This window comes from Bombina bombina, chromosome 7 (assembly GCF_027579735.1).
Source record: "Bombina bombina isolate aBomBom1 chromosome 7, aBomBom1.pri, whole genome shotgun sequence".
In the NCBI taxonomy this organism is placed as follows: Eukaryota; Metazoa; Chordata; class Amphibia; order Anura; family Bombinatoridae; genus Bombina; species Bombina bombina.
Window position 1 is genome coordinate 496710537 of NC_069505.1, and position 17636 is coordinate 496728172.

General features: G+C 40.7%; 1 protein-coding gene across 1 annotated transcript in view; it reads right to left on the reverse strand.

The window, feature by feature from the left end:
• The window catches only part of LOC128666854 (cytochrome P450 2C15), a 39113-nt gene that overhangs the window by 3300 nt on the left and 18177 nt on the right, over positions 1-17636 (reverse strand). Inside the window, exon 8 of the mRNA XM_053721655.1 lies at positions 14683-14824. Coding sequence (XP_053577630.1) covers positions 14683-14824 — 142 coding nt within the window. The remainder of the gene's footprint in view (positions 1-14682; positions 14825-17636) is intronic.

Consider the following 17636-nt stretch of genomic DNA (forward strand, 5'->3'; position numbering starts at 1 on the left):
TAACTGCCGATCTCAGCAGCGCAGTAACCCTCCACACATAGGGTAAGAACATTTAACTACTGCGGCTCTGCTGGGAATAAACTTGGCCTCATTGCGATGTTAATGCCGCACTTATAATCTTGCCTCAGATCTTTGTCTCAGAGCTAGCTACATCTTTTAAAATAAAAACGCATCACAGACAAAGGGCAAAGTCTATTGATGTCCACAATTATTTCGACACTGAGGGGTCAATTTATCAAGTTCCGTACGACTCGCCGGAAACGGAAGTTGCTCCATAACCTGTCCACCTGCTAGCGAATCTGCAGGGGGCGGTATTGCACCAGTAGTTCACAAGATGCAATGATAAATGCAGACAGCGTATGCTGTTGGCATTTAGCGATGTGCAGCGGACATAATGCGCTACATCGTATCATGTCCGTCCGCACAATAATACATTGACCCCTGAATATTGAACTTATTATTGTGCATCAAGACCACATACAGCTTGCTACACTTTCCACTGCTTAACTACGCAGCATACCTATAAAAAGTTAACAGGAGTATACCTTTAATACCTATAAACAGAAAAGCTGCAAACAAGAAGGGAAATAAAAATATATTTTGTGAGCATAAAAGTAATAAGCAGACGGACCTCATCATTTGACTGAGACCTCCCCCGCACACAGCAATCTGCTAAGTGGCACAAGATATACTTGCTATAGCATTTTTGTTTTTTACTTAAAGATTCCTGTTGCCTACTGCAAACGAACTGTATGACCTGTAACAGCCTATGGACAGGTATCTAACCTCTCAAAAAATGTTGAACAGAGCAAAGGCCCACCAAGAAAGGAAGGGGAAGACGCCCCCTGACCCTCCACCTACTTCACCATCTACGATGGCTGTAGTGACACAGTCAGACAACATCTCCCTCAATGCAGATCAACAGCTTAGCTCTCTCCTCCTGACCAAGCTGGATACTTTATAGAAGGGTATGGATACCCTAACTACGGAAGTTAAACAATTTAACTCACGACTTACTATGGCAGTGCAGCGAATCTCAGATTTGGAGGATGGTCATAACTCGTTGGCAATTAAGATTACGGATTTAATCCAACAAAATGCCTACCTTCACCAGAAAATTGATGACTTGGAAAACCGTTCCGTAAGAACACTATTCAGCTGGTGGGACTCTCAGAGTCAGTTCGCCCCGCTAAATATTCTGGCAGAACACATCTCTATGAAAGTGCGCATAGGATTGGAAGTTACAGGCCAACAACTCTGGAGAAGAGTATCTCAATTTTCAATCCAAAATTCACCTTCTAAGAGCATACTGAAAAATTCAGATGCTGCTTTATGACAACAAAAGTATCTACCTGTTTCAGGACTATTCGTCGGAAGTCATGAGGAAAAGGAAAGAATTCTTCTCTCTTGTGCACATCACTACATAAGGAAAAGCGGCAAGCCATCCTGCTGTTCCCAGCACATCTTAAACTTCACACTCCGAGAGGCCCTAAAATCTTTGATTCACCCAAAGATGCCCAAGCCCTCTTAGACCAAGAAATGGAATTCACCTCACAACTCCACTCACAGTAACAGGCCTCTCCTGGCTGATTCAGTTGAGGAACCTTTCTTTCGCTCCTAAGTGGGAGCTCAAGCCCCTGAGAGGGATATTAACTGTGAAATCCAAAAATAAGACAATTATGGTTTGGTATTACTTATTGATATATGTTAATTGTTATATATTGTTTTGGTTGTAAAAATTTTACCAAGGCTATTTGTTACAGAATGTAGATTAGTTTTTACTATGAGTCATCTCTACTTGTTACACACTACACACTCCAATAAAGATAACTTGAGCTCCACTACTCCTTATGATTATGTGCAACCCTGTGTAGCATACTTAATATATATATCCCTCCTAGGCTTCCAATGTCAGTGAAAATCATCTCATGGAATGTAGGAGGGATTAATTCACCAATCAAAAGAAAATCTATTCTAGCTCACCTAAAAAAGTTCCACGCTAACATCATGTTCCTACAAGAGACCCATCTTAATATATCAGAACACAAAAAACTTAGTTAATTGGATCTCAGAGATTATTAGCACCCCCTATAACAACTCTAGTAGAGGAGTAGCTATTCTTTTCCACCAAAATGTTGACTATCAAATAGAGGACAAGATCATTGAACAGGAGGGAAGGTTTATCATTATCAAACTTAAATGGCAGGGAGAATGGTATACCTTATGCAATGTTTATGGCCCCAACCAGCGAGCCCCCAAATTTTGGTAAGACTTGACCAAAAACCTAGCTAGATTTTTAGACACTAAACTCATTATAGCTGGCGATTTTAACCTTACCCCCAATCCAGCACTTGGTAGATTTAGGCACCCGACAAGATCTGCTCCAAAGAGGCCTATAAGAGATATCACAATATTTCCACTTAAGGTATTTGATGTATTTTACTCCTCATTGGAAGTGCAGGACATTTGGAGAACACAGAACCCTACAGGAAGGGAATTTACTTGTTCATCTCGAGCCCACAATACGGTATCCCAAGTAGACCTATTTCTTACCTCCTGACTCTCTAGAGCTCCTGATCACAGAAACTAAAATTTATAACATCACAATCTCAGACCATGCCCCTGTCTCTATAACCCTTCTCCAATCTCGAAAACCCATTTACAAACGTGCTTTTTGCTTCCCAACTTACCTAATTAAGTCTCCTGATTTTAACATGTATCTAGTAAAACAATGGGACAACTTCGTAGCTAACAATGACCCCCATTTGGAAACCCCAGAGCTTTTTTGGGAAGCAGCTAAAACAGTCCTCAGAGGGGACATCATTACATATCTTACTAAACAGAAACATTTACAAAATAGTAAAGAGGAACACCATAATGATATGATGTCAAAAGCATACTCACTTTACTGCCAATACCCAACCCTGGCTCATAGGCGTTCCTACTATGCAGCAAAAAAGGAGAGAGATACCTTCCTATTACGGAATACTATATATCAAGACAATAGAAAAAAGGGCAGATTTTTGAGGCATGGTAATATATCGGGAAAGTTTCTAGCTTCCCTGATTAAAATTAAGCAATCAAATAGGGGAGTCCCTGCTCTCAAGAAAGGAGACCAGCTGACAAATAATCTATTAGATATAGTAACAGAGTTTGCAGAGTATTATTCCACTTTATAACAGTCACAGCCAGCCCAGAGGGATGCCCAGGATAGGTTTTGGAATAAAATCACACTTCCCAAAATAACAACTGACCAAGTAGACAATATAAAGGGTCATGAAACCCAAACATTTTCTTTCATGATTCAGATATAAAATACAATTTTAAACAGCTTTCTAATTTACTTCTATTATCTAATTTGTTTCATTTTCTTGGTTTCATTTGTTGAAGGAGCAGCAATGCAGTAATGGTTTCTAACTGAACACATGGATGAGCCAATCACAATAAACCTTTCAGCAAAGGATAACAAGAGAAGATAGCAAATTAAATAATAGAAGTAAATTGGAAAGAAAATTGTATTCTCTATCTGAATCATGAAAGAAACATTTTGGGTTTCATGTCCCTTTAAATGCAAGACAAGATTAAACTAACCATTAAAACACTTGCCCTCGGGAAACCCCCGGCCCAGACGGACTCCCTACCGAATTCTACAGACTTCTGACTAATCAAGTCTCTCCGGTACTAACCTCATTATTTGCCCTTTATTTCACCAAACAGAATAGACCTTCTACTTATTTTTTGACTGCTAATATTTCAGTAATACACAAATAGACCCCATACTTCCAGAGTCATATCGACCCATATCCCTCCTGAATGTTGATTACAAACTGTTGATGAAAATACTGGCCAACCGTTTAATAAAAATACATTTTGTACTTAGAGCAACGAGGTTCATGCTCACTCACAACTATTTCAAATTCGAAGGGGGGTTCTATCTCCAGAGATGTGGGACAGCCATGGGGGCAAAGTTTGCCCCATCCTATGCCAACCTGTTTATGGGTTGGTGGGAGCTGTCCCACATCTATGGAGATGAGAACCCCTTTAAGGGTAGTATAACCTTCTTCAAGAGGTTCATTGACAACCTCATATTCATATGGAATGGGCCAGAATCTGATCTCACAAAATTCCTTCAAAACATAAACAGAAACAACATAGGACTTAGGTTCACATCAGAGACAAACAGAGAACAAATCAATTTCCTTTACCTCACCCTAGGCATTAGTGAAGAAGGAAGAATTGTATGTGATATATACAGGAAACCAATCACCAAAAATTCCCTCTTACATGCGACTAGTTGTCACCTTAAACACGTTCCGTTTGCAGTAGCAAAGGGTCAACTGATAAGGGTCAAGAGAAACTGTACTTTGGATGCAGCCTATAAAACACAAAGCAAGGCAATGAGAACACGTCTCATACAAAGAGGCTATTCCAAATATACTGTAGACAGAGCACAGAGACAAGTAGACCAAATTGACAGGGATACACTCCTCGAAAACAACAGTAAACACCTAGTAAATAAAGAAAAGTCCCCCAAAGTTACTTTTGTGACAGACTACAGCACAGACTATAATGCTATTTGTAATATAGTTAGAAAACATTTCAGACTTTTAGCAGCAGATCCTAAATTGGATCAATGTGTAGATAATGGCCTACGCTGTTCCTACAGGAAATGTAAGACGTTGGGGAACGTATTGTCGCCCTCTGAATTACCAAGTGACAACCAGCCAAACAGATGCTCATGGCTAACACACAAGGGAATGTATAGATGTGGTAGAAGTAAATGTAGGCCCTGTGACTTTGGAATGTTTTCAGACAAATTCGTTTCATCAGTTACAGGTGAAACTTATCAAATTGAGAAATGTGTAAACTGTACATCATCTTACATCATTTATGTCATTACTTGCATTCAATGCAACCTACAGTATGTAGGTTTAACGACAAATGATGCCAATACTAGAATAAGGAACCACTTGTCAACTATCACAAAAGGAGAGGCTAGCACCCCCTTAGTTAGGCACTTTAATAGGGTTCATCAAAAGAGGATAGACACACTAAGATGGCAGATCATTGAACAAATAACATCACCCCCTAGAGGTGGGGACAAAAATAAGATTCTAGGAAAGAAAGAGATGTTCTGGATATTTAAATTCAAAACTAGAGTTCCAACAGGTTTAAATTCAGAATACGATCTGATAAATTATTGGAAATGAACAAGAGCCAATGTATTCTCCTTGAATAAAGGGACTAGGACAATACTTAGATACAAGTGCATTTGAAATATACATAAATACACACAAACTAGACAATAATTACGTAGTACAACAGTTGCGTTATTAGGATACATATTCATATGCGATAACATATGCACATATATGCCTCATTGTATATATATTATAACTGACATTTTTAATATCATTTAGGGTAACAATTTAAACAAATGAACTGAGCATAATATAGGATGAGACTTTATGGCTAAATGACAACCGTAGTTACATGTGTGTATATATGTGTCTGTGTATCTTTAGAAATGTAACAAGAATCCCTACAAGATATAGAGGAGTATACACACACACACATATATATATACACACACATATGTAAGCTAGACAGTCCTGAAACATACCTCAGTGTATACATGTTCTTAGGTAGGATTAAACACAAACAATGCATCTTGGTTTTTGTATCATAAAAATAGAGACCATGTCACTAATACATTTTCATGGTTATGTTGGGGTTATGTATGGATGGTTATTAAATCTTCTTTATAATAATAACTGCTAGATATTGCCGACATGACTTTAAATAAACAGATAAAATCTGTACTATTGTGTGGGACATAGATCCTTGTAACACAAATATTTGCTATAAGCATAATTTTGCATGGCTTATATATTTTTAGCCATACCGGCATATTCGCTAATATATATATACTAGTCCTAAAGCCCGTTTACACGGGCCATTTTTTGCAGTACAGCGGTCCCACCACTTGATCTCTCTCTCCCCCTCTCTTTTGTGCTCTCTCTCGCTCCACCTCTCTTTTGCTCTCTCTCCCCCCTCTCTTTTGCTCTCTCTCCCCCCTCTCTCTTTTGCTCTCTCTCCCCCCTCTCTTTTGCTCTCTCTTCCCCTCTCTTTTGCGCTCTCTTTCGCTCCACCTCTCTTTTGCTCTCTCTCTCCCCCCTCTCTTTTGCTCCGTCTCTTCCCCTCTCTTTTGCTTTCTCTCCCCCTATCTTTTGCTCTCTCTCCCCCCTCTCTTTTGCGCTCTCTCTCTCTCTTTTGTGCTCTCTCTCTCCCGCCCTCTTTTGCATGCTCTCTCTCCCCCTCTCTTTTGCGCTCTCTCTCTCCCCCTCTCATTTGCGCTCTCTCTCTCCCCCTCTCTTTTGCGCTCTCTCCCTCTCTCTTTTGCTCTCTCTCCCCCCCCTCTCTTTTGCGCTCTCTCTCTCCCCCTCTCTTTTGCTCTCTCTCTCCCCCCTCTCTTTTGCGCTCTCTCTCTCCCCCTCTTTTTTGCACTCTCTCTCCCCCCTCTCTTTTACGCTCTCTCTCTCCCCCCTCTCTTTTGCTCTGTCTCTCTCCCCTTTTTTTTAAGCTCTCTCTCCATCCCTCTATTTTGCTCTTTCTCTCAATCCCTCTCTTTTGCTCTCTCTCTCCCCTCTCTATTGCTCTCTCTCTCCCCCCTCTCTTTTGCTCTCTCTCTCTACCCCTCTCTATTGCTCTCTCTCCCCTCTGTTTTGCTCTCCCTCCCTCTCTCTTTCTCTCTCTCCCTCTCTCTTTCTCTCTCTCCCCTTCTCTATTGCTCTCTCTTCCCTCTATTTTGCTCTTTACCCTCTCTTTTGCTCTCTCTACCCCCTCTCTTTTGCTCTTTCCCATCTATTTTGCTCTCTCTCCACCCCTCTCTTTTGCTTTCTCTCTTCCCCTCTCTATTGCTCTCTCTCCCCCTCTCTTTTGCTTTGTCTCCCCCCTCTCTTTTGCTCTTTCTCCCCCCTCTTCTTTTGCTCTCTTTCCCCCCTCTCTTTGCTCTCTCTCTCTTTCCCCCTCTCTTTTGCTCTCTCTCTCCCCACTCTCTTTTTCTCTCTCTTCCCTCTATTTTGCTCTCTCTCTCCCCCTCTCTTTTTCTCTCTCTTCCCTCTCTTTTGCTCTTTCCCCTCTATTTTGCTCTTTCCCCTCTATTTTGCTCTCTCTCCCCCTCTCTTCTGCTCTTTCCCCTCTCTTCTGCTCTTCCCCCTCTCTTTAGCTCTTTCCTATCTCTTTTTGTCTCTCCCCTTCTCTTTCTATTCCTCTCCCCTCTCTCTTGCGCCGACCGCACCCGAACACGCCCCCGCCATGCCCGACCATGCCCCCAACCATGCAAGGTCACGCCGGCCCACGCCCATGTTCCCGCCATTCACGCCCACGCTCCCACCGGCCACGTCCACTTTTGCCCCACCGCCGCAAACAGCATGTCAGCTTCGGACAAACACACTTGGCCTTTTATATTATAGGATATATATATAACACATAGAGACACCCAGCACTCACCAGCTAGCTCACAGCTAAGATAAAATCACAACTGGAAAGGTTAGTCACCGCATCTGGCCAAATGGGAAAGCTCAGGCACCACGTCAAGGTCCTTTCCACCGCCTGAGTCCCTAACACAGGCACACCATCATGCGAGCTCACAAAGCCAAACAAACTGAGAACAAAGAAGGGGTGCACAGGTGGCTGTAATCACCCATAGAAAATACAAAACATGGAAGGGAACTGCACTCCAAGACCGGATCAGGTACATATCCTGTGACTCAGTAACATCCAGCCCTGGGTGCTAAATAGCACTCCAAAAAAGCTGTGATGTCACCAGAGCCACAGGCAGTTAACCCCAGTCCGGAATGGGTGCAAGAAACAAGGGAGATTACAAATAAAAAGTAATACAACACATAGAGACACCCAGCACTCACCAGCTAGCTCACAGCTAAGATAAAATCACAACTGGAAAGGTTAGTCACCGCATCTGGCCAAATGGGAAAGCTCAGGCACCATGTCAAGGTCCTTTCCACCGCCTGAGTCCCTAACACAGGCACACCATCATGCGAGCTCACAAAGCCAAACAAACTGAGAACAAAGAAGGGGTGCACAGGTGGCTGTAATCACCCATAGAAAATACAAAACATGGAAGGGAACTGCACTCCAAGACCGGATCAGGTACACATCCTGTGACTCAGTAACATCCAGCCCTGGGTGCTAAATAGCACTCCAAAAAAGCTGTGATGTCACCAGAGCCACAGGCAGTTAACCCCAGTCCGGAATGGGTGCAAGAAACAAGGGAGATTACAAATAAAAAGTAATACAACACATAGAGACACCCAGCACTCACCAGCTAGCTCACAGCTAAGATAAAATCACAACAGGAAAGGTTAGTCACCGCATCTGGCCAAATGGGAAAGCTCAGGCACCACGTCAAGGTCCTTTCCACCGCCTGAGTCCCTAACACAGGCACACCATCATGCGAGCTCACAAAGCCAAACAAACTGAGAACAAAGAAGGGGTGCACAGGTGGCTGTAATCACCCATAGAAAATACAAAACATGGAAGGGAACTGCACTCCAAGACCGGATCAGGTACACATCCTGTGACTCAGTAACATCCAGCCCTGGGTGCTAAATAGCACTCCAAAAAAACTGTGATGTCACCAGAGCCACAGGCAGTTAACCCCAGTCCGGAATGGGTGCAAGAAACAAGGGAGATTACAAATAAAAAGTAATACAACACATAGAGACACCCAGCACTCACCAGCTAGCTCACAGCTAAGATAAAATCACAACTGGAAAGGTTAGTCACCGCATCTGGCCAAATGGGAAAGCTCAGGCACCACGTCAAGGTCCTTTCCACCGCCTGAGTCCCTAACACAGGCACACCATCATGCGAGCTCACAAAGCCAAACAAACTGAGAACAAAGAAGGGGTGCACAGGTGGCTGTAATCACCCATATATATATATATACCTTTATATATGTATATATTCATATACATTTATTCATGTCTCCAACATTTTATATATATAATCTTCATTGACATGATATGCTAGACTCAAACTACTCTGTACATAGTGTGTGAACTGAAATTTCTCCGTTATGAATACCTAAGTATACATGTGCACACCTAATTAACATTAGAGAATCTTTGTTAGATACATCACATTATAGATAAGGTGATCAACAGGTTAATGTTCTGTAATATGTGCAGACGATTCGCACACTCCTCTCACATCACAAAGTTCATTGGTATACACCTGGACCAATAGAAAGTGGGCACTGCTTTTAAATAGTTTTATTGCATGTGTATTGATTAGCTACGATTACGGCCTCCTGGCCCAAACATGTCAGCATTTCAATGCTCACTGCTGAGTATGTGATACCTGTTGTTGCTGTAGACCCTCCTGGTCCATTTTTAACGTTTTTGCAAGAATAAAGTGCTTTTATTACGACTACCACAGCCTACGAAACCTTTTTGCTCTTCATACATTTATTTATATATATATATATATATATATATATATAGCCCCAAGCTTGCCTAGATAAACCTTTCAGCAAAGGATAACAAGAGAAGATAGCAAATTAAATAATAGAAGTAAATTGGAAAGAAAATTGTATTCTCTATCTGAATCATGAAAGAAAAATTTTGGGTTTCATGTCCCTTTAAATGCCTCAATATCGCAAGACAAGATTACACTAACCATTAAAACACTTGCCCTCAGGAAACCCCCGGCCCAGATGGACTCCCTACTGAATTCTACAGACTTCTGACTAATCAAGTCTCTCCGGTACTAACCTCATTATTTGCCCTTTATTTCACCAAACAGAATAGACCTTCTACTTATTTTTCGACTGCTAATATTTCAGTAATACACAAATAGACCCCATACTTCCAGAGTCATATCGACCCATATCCCTCCTGAATGTTGATTGCAAGCTGTTGATGAAAATACTGGCCAACCGTTTAAAACATATCCTACCACAAATCTTGCACCCAGATCAAACGGGTTTTACTGCTCATCGATCTTCAGTTGCTAATATTCGATGGGTCCTTCATGCCGTCACCCATTACTGACTGGCAAAATGTGATGGGACAGTTTATAACCTCCTGGAGGCTTTCCTGTTGTCTTTAGACACAGAGAAGGCCTTCAATAGGGTGGAATGGGAACACCTGTTTCTGACTATGGGAAACTTCGGAATGGCAGGCCAATTCACTACATTTCTTACAAATATCTATTCTAGTCCTGTAGCATAATTACTGGTTAAAAATCTTTATTCCCCCCCCCCCTGTATATCTTCACAGAGGAACCCACCAGGGCTGTCCGTTCTCTCTACTCCTCTTTAACTTAGCCTTAGAACCCCTAGCAAATATACTTACGATTTCTCTTCCTGGGAATTAGCCTCAATTCACACAAACTGCAAATTGCTCTTTACACGGATGACATTCTCCTCTTTATCTCAGATACAAAAACCCATGTCCCCCTAATTTTAGATTTGATTAAATTATTTGGAGAATTCTCCTGACACAAAATAAACCTATTGAAATCCGAGATCTTATGGTTAAATCAAAAAATTTAAAGATACAAAGATGCCCTACCCTTTCCACACCGTTAACACCCACCTAACCTATCTAGGCATCCATATCTCTGCCAACCCACAACAATGGTATCATCATAATATGACCCCTATAATCCACTGAATTAAAACAGATTTGGCCTCCTGGCATAATTTACCACTCTCTCTAATGGGTAGAGTACCCATTATTAAAATGATCATGCTGCCCAAACTATTATATCCCATTCAGACGTTGCCGCTCCTTTTTAGACGCAAAGACATATCCCTTCTTAATGGTATGTTCAACACTTTTCTTTGGAAAGGAGGTAAACCAAGAATTGCTGTTTTTCTACATGGAAATCATTACATGCTGTTTTAAATTTTTGTTCCTGTAAGTGCATTACTGTTTGTGCGCTTTTTGTGTACTTGTAAATAAATACACTTGAATCTTGGTTGCGCTTCTGTTCCCTTTATTGTTTTGCATGTTGACACCGGCTGAGAGGGAAAGAACTCAGCATCGTTGGAGCTGCACCAGAGACACCGTACATACCACTGAGTGACGTCATCATCTAGACACTTGGATTCACACGCCGGAACTACACGCCACACACCAGTGGGGAGTGAGTTTGTTTGGCTGCATCTTTGTCTTTAACATGTACACTATAAGGAAAATATTGCCACAGAGGAAGTCTTGGTCTGCAATTTAAAAAGAACTAAAAGCGGAGCAGTTTTATAAAGGTACTGTGCCAGTCTAATTCGGGAGTTGATTTTTATCCTATCTGTGGACTGCAGTCGTTACACACAATTGTTCAGCATCATGAGAACTCTCTGTTTGTATTAACCTACAATCGTGTGTGTGTGTATGTGTGTGTATATATATATATATATATATATATATATATATATATATATATATATATGTATATATATATATATATATATATATATTTTTTTTTTAATTCACTGCATTTATCACGCTTGCTCTTGGGGATTTTTTAGCGCAGAACGTTTTTCTTAGTTTGGTGTCACTACATAAATCATATATTACAGAATTGCATGACATTCTGGAACCCCACACCGTTAGGCCTAACCTCTACTCTATAGATTGGGGATATAGCAAAGTTGCTCATTAGGAATAAAGTATTAATACAAGTTAAAATCCCTACAATGCAACAGAAGCTCTTGAACACCTGGAACAAAAAAATAGCTAGAATACCCTCAACTAAGATTATATATGACAGCCTGACTTTGACAAGGTCAGCGACTCTTGCGGCGGACCTTAGAGAATCTCAGCTGAGAGTTGTTTATCAAGACTACCTTACCCCAAATAGACTGAGCAAATGGAGGAAAAACTTCTCTAATGTCTGTAGTAAATGTTCACATCCAGATCCAGATTTTATCCACTACCTTGGTACTGCACCAAGATCCGTAACTATTGGGGATGTGTCTCCTTTTGGTTATCTAAAATAACTCACTTACCTTTAACTCTTACGCTTCAACATTCTGTTTTTTTTTGACCAACTACCAATCAGAGGTCAAGTTAAAAGTTAGATAAAGTTTTTTATTATTTGTGTATTGTTGGCTAGAAAATGTGTGTTTCACAGATAGCTTCATAGTAAAGCACCCACTTTTGTATTTTTGAAGCAGATGGTATTGAAATATCTAAAACATGAACAGTGTGATACCTTATTTGATGTATGTGCCAGAGTGTCACGTTTCCTGGGGAAGTGGAAGCTCTATCTAGAGTTTATTGATCTTCCAACCAAAAGGCAAATTCTGTATCCTTTCAAAACTACAGTTTATATGATGGAAGCCAACCTGAGAGATGAATGGAATATATGGGAGGACTGACCTATATATGGAAGTTGTATTGAGTTGCATATTCAAGTCCGCTGCGTTTGCCCTGATGATGCCTCACAGATCATTTGTTGTGTGCCCTAGCTGTCAATTTGTTGGAATGTATATAGTTATATATACCAATGTTTACAAGTGTTATGACGTCTTGTTAATGTCTAACGCCCATATGCCTAAATGTGGCATAGGGCATCCCAGATAATCTATTTTGTGTTGTGTAAAAATTAAAAAAACAATAGGCAGAATGGAAATACAATACCCTCAACAAGAGGGAGAACTGCTGGACTAAATAAGAATCGCGGATCAATCACTGAGACCTGTCTCTCACCTTTTCTTTTACTTTGGTTTAAAAGTGCTTTATTATTTTACTTTGTGATGAGAACATGTCTATTTTATTTATATACTGAAATGTATATGATCTGTATACTGTTTGCTCTATCCTATTGCCTATTAATAAATAAAAGTTAAAAAACAACAACATCGTATTTATCAAATATTGCACACATGGAACTTTCCTAAGAGCTCAACTCTAACATTTATAAACCACTAGTGAGTGGACTTTAGATTATTCAGGTATAGGGTTGCCAGGTGTCCAATTTTCAACTGGACAGTCCAGTATTTTTATCAGGCTGTTTTGTAAAATCTTCCTTAAAATACTGGCCACTTAACCCCTTCACACAATAAGACGTATATATACGTCTTGTGGTACTTTGCTCATCGTACCGCAAGACGTATATATACGTCTTAGCTTCAGGAAGCTCCAGCAGTCTCGGCTTTTAAGTTACAGCAGAGAGCTGGAGTTCCTGAAGCTCCAGGCATCTGCCGCATATGGAACTGGAGCGTGATTGGCGCTCCGGTTCCTTATGAGGGCAGATGCGTGATTGTTACAGATGTTGACACTGTGTGTGTCACCGTCTGTAACGATCATTACTGGTGCGGGCGGGCGGCCAAGCAGCAGAGGAGGGAGGGAGTGAGTGGGCCCTAGGCTACAGAAAAAAATTAATAAAGGGACAGGGAGGGATGGGGCAGCTACTACACTACAGAAAAAGGTGTGTGGGATGCCCTAACTAATGATCGCGGGAGGGGGGAGGTGGGGGGGACACTACGCTACAGAAAATAATTTAAAAAAAAGAATAAAAAAAGTATAGCTGCCAGTACCTAAGATGGTGGCTAATAGAGGGGGGGTTTAGAAAGCTGTTTGGGCAGATCAGGGAGGTTGGGGAGTAAGGGGGGATCCTACACTGCAGAAAATATCAAAATAAAATAAAAAATAATTTATAAAAAAAAAAAAAAGACATTTTCATACTGGCAGACTGTCTAGTACCTAAGACCAGTGGGAATTGTGGGAGGGAAGAGAGCTGTTTAGGAGGGATCAGGGGTTGGGAAGTATCAGTTGAGAGGGTAATCTCTACACTAAAGCTTTTAAGCTACCTAATTAACCCCTTCACTGCCGGGAATAATAAAAGTGCGGTGCACAGCTTCAATTAGCGGCCTTCTAATTACCAAAAAGCCATGGAAAAGCCATATATGTCTGTTATTTCTGAACAAAGAGGATCCCAAAGAAACTTTTACAACCATTGGTGCCATGATTGCACAAGCAGTATGTAAATGATTAAAGTGAGAAAACCAAAGTTTGTGAAAATATTAACAATTTTTTTTATTTGATTGCATTTGGCGGTGAAATGGTGGCATGAAATATACCAAAATGGGCATAGGTCAATACTTTGGGTTGTCTACTTAAAATATATATATATAGTTTTGACAGGTAAATAAAAACAAGACAAGGCTTTATTTCTGTTTAAATGCTAAAAATTCTCCGTTATTTTGGGCACGTTTTTCTCTGAAAGTCCCTGTAGCGAAGGGGTTAAAGGTTCAGTTTTTTTTTTTTTTAAGTTCCTGAGTGTTATATAAATATAAAAGACATTTTTATACCTAAATGTGTTACAAATATGGAGCAGACAGAAGTGAGGGGCAATCAAGAGGGTGAAATCTGGCAGCCAGAGGTAAAATAATTGATATGTATGTTACTGGCCACCAAGGGGTAAACATACTGCTCAGTTGTGAAAAATATACATAATGGGATCAAGAGTTGGGGGCTAATGTAGAGCTTTTGGGGGGAAACATTTTTGTGAATCCCACCTACCAGTGTACTCCAGTTTGCTCAGTATTTTTGTGGAGGGAAGTTGGCAGCCCTATTCACTTAGGAATTGTGAGAAGACCGTATTAGTTTTCTTGAAGCCAGTGAACTATTATTGGTGACTTATTGATCTTACCTACAGAAAATGGAATAAAATTCTCAGATTTCTTAAAACCTCCGTTTTCATCAAGAAAATGATTGGGGTCAAACTGTTGTGGATTTTTGAAATACTTTGGATCCTTCAGGACAGAAGTTAATACCGGAAACAATGTCGTACCCTGATATAGAAAAATAAATTAAAATATAATTTGTCTTACAATATTTATGATAATGATAGCAAATTTAAGGATTCAGTGTTTAGAAAAAGACCAAAATGTACCATAAGATAATGATTATGTTAGGAAAGGGATAGGTTTACCAAATTTGCCTATTCCAAACTCTAGCACATCTCATTTCTATATAGCTATTAGATTCATTTGTAGAAACCTGTTAATGGGACGCTGTATTATAAAATGTGTTTTTCCTTAATTTGTTCCAAATTACGGCCTAGATTTAGAGTTCGGCGGTAGCCGTGAAAACCAGCGTTAGAGGCTCCTAACGCTGGTTTTAGGCTACCGCCGGTATTTAGAGTCGTGTAGGTAAGGGTCTAACGCTCACTTTTCAGCCGCGACTTTTCCATACCGCAGATCCCCCTACGCCATTTGCGTATCCTATCTTTTCAATGGGATCTGTCTAACTCCGGTATTTAGAGTCGTTTCTGCAGTGAGCGTTAGACCTCTAACGACAAAACTCCAGCCGCAGAAAAAAGTCAGTAGTTAAGAGCTTTCTGGGCTAACGCCGGTTCATAAAGCTCTTAACTACTGTACTCTAAAGTACACTAACACCCATAAACTACCTATGTACCCCTAAACTGAGGTCCCCCCACATCGCCGCAACTCGATTCAATTTTTTTAACCCCTAATCTGCCGACCGCCACCTACGTTATACTTATGTACCCCTAATCTGCTGCCCCTAACACCGCCGACCCCTATATTATATTTATTAACCCCTAACCTGCCACCCACAACGTCGCCGCCAGCTACTTACAATAATTAACCCCTAATCTGCCGACCGCAAAGCGCCGCCACCTACGTTATCCTTATGTACCCCTAATCTGCTGCCCCTAACACCGCCGACCCCTGTATTATATTTATTAACCCCTAACCTGCCTCCCACAACGTCGCCGCCAGCTACTTACAATAATTAACCCCTAATCTGCCGACCGCAAAGCGCCGCCACTTACGTTATCCTTATGTACCCCTAATCTGCTGCCCCTAACACCGCCGACCCCTGTATTATATTTATTAACCCCTAATCTGCCCCCCACAACGTCGCCGACACCTGCCTACACTTATTAACCCCTAATCTGCCGAGCGGACCTGAGCGCTACTATAATAAAGTTATTAACCCCTAATCCGCCTCACTAACCCTATCATAAATAGTATTAACCCCTAATCTGCCCTCCCTAACATCGCCGACACCTAACTTCAATTATTAACCCCTAATCTGACGACCGGAGCTCACCGCTATTCTAATAAATGGATTAACCCCTAAAGCTAAGTCTAACCCTAACACTAACACCCCCCTAAGTTAAATATAATTTAAATCTAACGAAATTAATTAACTCTTATTAAATAACTTATTCCTATTTAAAGCTAAATACTTACCTGTAAAATAAATCCTAATATAGCTACAATATAAATTATAATTACATTGTAGCTATTTTAGGATTAATATTTATTTTACAGGTAACTTTGTAATTATTTTAACCAGGTACAATAGCTATTAAATAGTTAAGAACTATTTAATAGTTACCTAGTTAAAATAATTACAAAATTACCTGTAAAATAAGTCCTAACCTAAGTTATAATTAAACCTAACACTACCCTATCAATAAATTAATTAAATAAAATACCTACAATTACCTACAATAAAACCTAACACTACACTATCAATAAATAAATTAAATACAATAGCTACAAATAACTACAATTACATAAACTAACTAAAGTACAAAAAATAAAAAAGAACTAAGTTACAAAAAATAAAAAAATATTTACAAACATAAGAAAAATATTACAACAATTTTAAACTAATTACACCTACTCTAAGCCCCCTAATAAAATAACAAACACCCCCAAAATAAAAAAATGCCCTACCCTATTCTAAATTAATAGAGTTAAAAGCTCTTTTACCTTACCAGCCCTGAACAGGGCCCTTTGCGGGGCATGCCCCAATAAAATCAGCTCTTTTGCCTGTAAAAAAAAACATACAATACCCCCCCCCCCAACATTACAACCCACCACCCACATACCCCTAATCTAACCCAAACCCCCCTTAAATAAACCTAACACTAGCCCCTGAAGATCTTCCTACCTTGTCTTCACCATCCAGGTTCACCGATCCGTCCTGGCATCCGGTGCTGAAGAGGTCCAGAAGAGGCTCCAAAGTCTTCCTCCTATCCGGCAAGAAGAGGACATCCGGACCGGCAAACATCTTCTTCCAAGCGGCATCTTCAATCTTCTTCCATCCGGTGCGGAGCGGGTCCATCTTGAAGCAGCCGACGCGGATCCATCCTCTTCTTCCGGTGTCTCCCGACGAATGACGGTTCCTTTAAGGGACGTCATCCAAGATGGCGTCCCTCGAATTCCGATTGGCTGATAGGATTCTATCAGCCAATCGGAATTAAGGTAGGAATATTCTGATTGGCTGATGGAATCAGCCAATCAGAATCAAGTTGAATCCGATTGGCTGATCCAATCAGCCAATCAGATTGAGCTCGCATTCTATTGGCTGTTCCGATCAGCCAATAGAATGCGAGCTCAATCTGATTGGCTGATTGGATTGGCCAATCGGATTGAACTTGATTCTGATTGGCTGATTCCATCAGCCAATCAGAATATTCCTACCTTAATTCCGATTGGCTGATAGAATCCTATCAGCCAATCGGAATTCGAGGGACGCCATCTTGGATGACGTCCCTTAAAGGAACCGTCATTCGTCGGGAGACACCGGAAGAAGAGGATGGATCCGCGTCGGCTGCTTCAAGAT